Source organism: Microtus ochrogaster, unplaced genomic scaffold, assembly GCF_000317375.1.
Source record: "Microtus ochrogaster isolate Prairie Vole_2 unplaced genomic scaffold, MicOch1.0 UNK88, whole genome shotgun sequence".
Lineage (NCBI taxonomy): Eukaryota > Metazoa > Chordata > Mammalia > Rodentia > Cricetidae > Microtus > Microtus ochrogaster.
In genome coordinates this window covers 630,269-632,806 of record NW_004949186.1, presented here as the reverse complement: position 1 = coordinate 632,806, position 2,538 = coordinate 630,269, and the positions used below count along the sequence as shown (strand labels likewise).

Here is a 2,538-nt window from a genome sequence, read left to right as displayed (position 1 = left end):
AAATACTGCAGGACACGGGACACTGAAACATGTGTGTTCCATGGAAATACGGCAGGACACGGGAGGGAAAGGGGCACAGTGTACCACAGGACAGATGAATCTGACAAGCACTGCGTAGAAGGAGCCAAAGCAAAAAGGACACAAAACGATTTCCATTTTATATTCTATGTCTCCATTTTCATAAACCATGCAGAATTAGTGTAAGTTGTGGTCAGAACAGTGGTCATTCATGAGAAATATGGGGTTCGGGGGTTTTACAAGGGCAGGAGAGGGGCTTAGCGAGGCACAGAAATGGTGTCTTGGGATCTGGGTGTCAGTTACATATGGCTTACCTAATTTGTAAAAGTGTTCCCAGCTATACATCTAAGATATGCACACTTTCCTGCCTATGCATAACACTTCAGTAAAAAGGGTTTTTAAAAATTCAATTGTGGAGCCATACAATCTGGTAAGCAACCATAAAATTACACTTCTCCTGAAACACACTACATCCCCTTGCCCTGTATTTCCTTTTCTACTGAACTCAAACCTTAACATCCTACTGAAAGAGCGCATCTTCCTGATATGTAAAAATGTGCATGCTATCTAAACAGCCTCATGCACAGGGGTTTCTGCCAAACGTTTTCTTCAAGTGCATCCATGTCATAAACCAGAATTTTCCGAGAGAAATGGTAGCCCCCATTCAAGCTGGTCCCCAATGCTCCCTCACCTTGTTCAGACATCTCACTCTTTTTGCCCATTTGCTCAGAAATAACTCAAGTTTCAGTAAACATTTTCCTCCATAATGCCACTCTGATTAGCACTGTCTCAAAAAAAATTCATTTTAATTTATGGTCAAGTCCATCCATTGGTAGCTAATTTGCAGTTTCTACCTCACCTCCCTCAAATGCAGGCCATACCCAGAAAAGCAATTTCAGGCCACAGGTCTCCCAAGTTACATAATATTGCCCAGCCCTCTAATCGCCTGATTTAAATACAAGAATCCATATCGTTAAAGATCAGAACAGTGGAAACACATTTTTTTAAAAATGCAAAATAGGGCAATATTCTTCAGCGATCAACTTATTGTCTTCACTGCAGAGTGGATAATATGTGACATGGCCAGTAATTTATTAATTATTACCATTTGATTAATGCTACTTGAAGCTTATATTTATTTTTTCATTAAAGATACTCAAAGACAAAAATATAACTCTTTCTGAGAAAAAAAATAATAATCTTTAGGGTCAAGGACAATATTTATAGATGCCACATTCTAATCTATTACAATGTCACTTAGCAGGGTCATGACTTCCTTTCCTCATTTTGGAAAAAAATTAGCATTTATGAAAAGTGCTACTGAGAAAACTGGCTTCTAGAGAAACAGCCGTGATAGGTACAGTCAGATAGAACAATACTATAGTTGGAAGTTTTGCTGGAAATTAAACAGTCACTATACTAACCTCAACAGTGAGTACCTCTAGGTGACCTGGTTGTACATCATTTCTGTTTAACATTTCATATGATTTACCACTTTTTCATGGTTTAGAACATTTTTAGTCTCTCTAAGGAATGTCCCGGATTTCTATTTGCCATGCTTTGCCTTAGTTTTGACAAGATAATAATTTTCTCAATGGCAAAACAAAGACTTTAGCTCTAGAGACGTGAATTTTCCTAGAGGGAAAAACATGCTGTTGTAGATCAAAGTCTTAATGAGTCAGAGATAATCTCCTGGAAGGCCAGATCATTTTAGATTTCCATTGCTCCAAGGTCTAAACCTATCTGAAAATTTTAGACATTGGTCGTCTGTAACAGGGATAGAAGGAAGTGAGCAGCATTTCTTCCTTGGCTTGCTCAGGATCAGTGGGTTAACATGGGTCTACTGTCCGCTCAAATAGAAGGCGAACTGGAAGAGAGACAGTGCATGGCCTTCCAGCGGGGAGTACTGGGACGTGGGTGGGAACGTGGGTGGGACAGGTTTACTGGAGCTGCACTAACACCTGCTAATCAAGCAGGTGCTCACGATCGATGCAGACGAAGAGTGAACGCTCACCAGAGGCTGTTAGCGTCCTGAGTCGTGAGGATGGGACCTGGCATGCCCGGTGCTTTACATATATCTGCATCATCAAATCCTCACAGCACTGTGGCCTATGTTACAGACGACGTGGTGAGAACCACGAAGGTCAGCCACTTAGGGTTCATGGTCACAGAAAGGTTCTAACCTGGATCCTCAGGATTCTTTACTCTGGGAGAGAAGCCTGGAGGCAGTCAGGGACACCATGAAACAAGCATGCCACACTGCCATCTCCCCTGTCTCCAGGATACCCCATTTCAAATGGTCAGTAGACAAAGGATTAGTCTTACAAAAAATCCTTCAGATGCTTCTGTGGGTTCAGGAAGCAGAGACGTCTTCGCTGGCAATTTGAGTTCGTACGTCATTATACTCCACCTGAAGAGAGAAAATCCTTTGGTCTGAAATCTCTTTAAATCTTAATGAACTATTTTCATCCTGCACACACACACACACACACACACACACACACACACACACACACACAC

General features: G+C 41.4%; 1 protein-coding gene across 2 annotated transcripts in view; it reads right to left on the bottom strand.

The window, feature by feature from the left end:
* Dgkh (diacylglycerol kinase eta) overlaps nt 1-2,538 on the bottom strand; it is a 165,646-nt gene that overhangs the window by 49,232 nt on the left and 113,876 nt on the right. For both annotated transcript variants that reach the window (XM_026777878.1, XM_005370871.2), the window contains exon 13: nt 2,344-2,428. In XM_026777878.1, the coding sequence (XP_026633679.1) occupies nt 2,344-2,428 (85 nt within the window). The remainder of the gene's footprint in view (nt 1-2,343; nt 2,429-2,538) is intronic.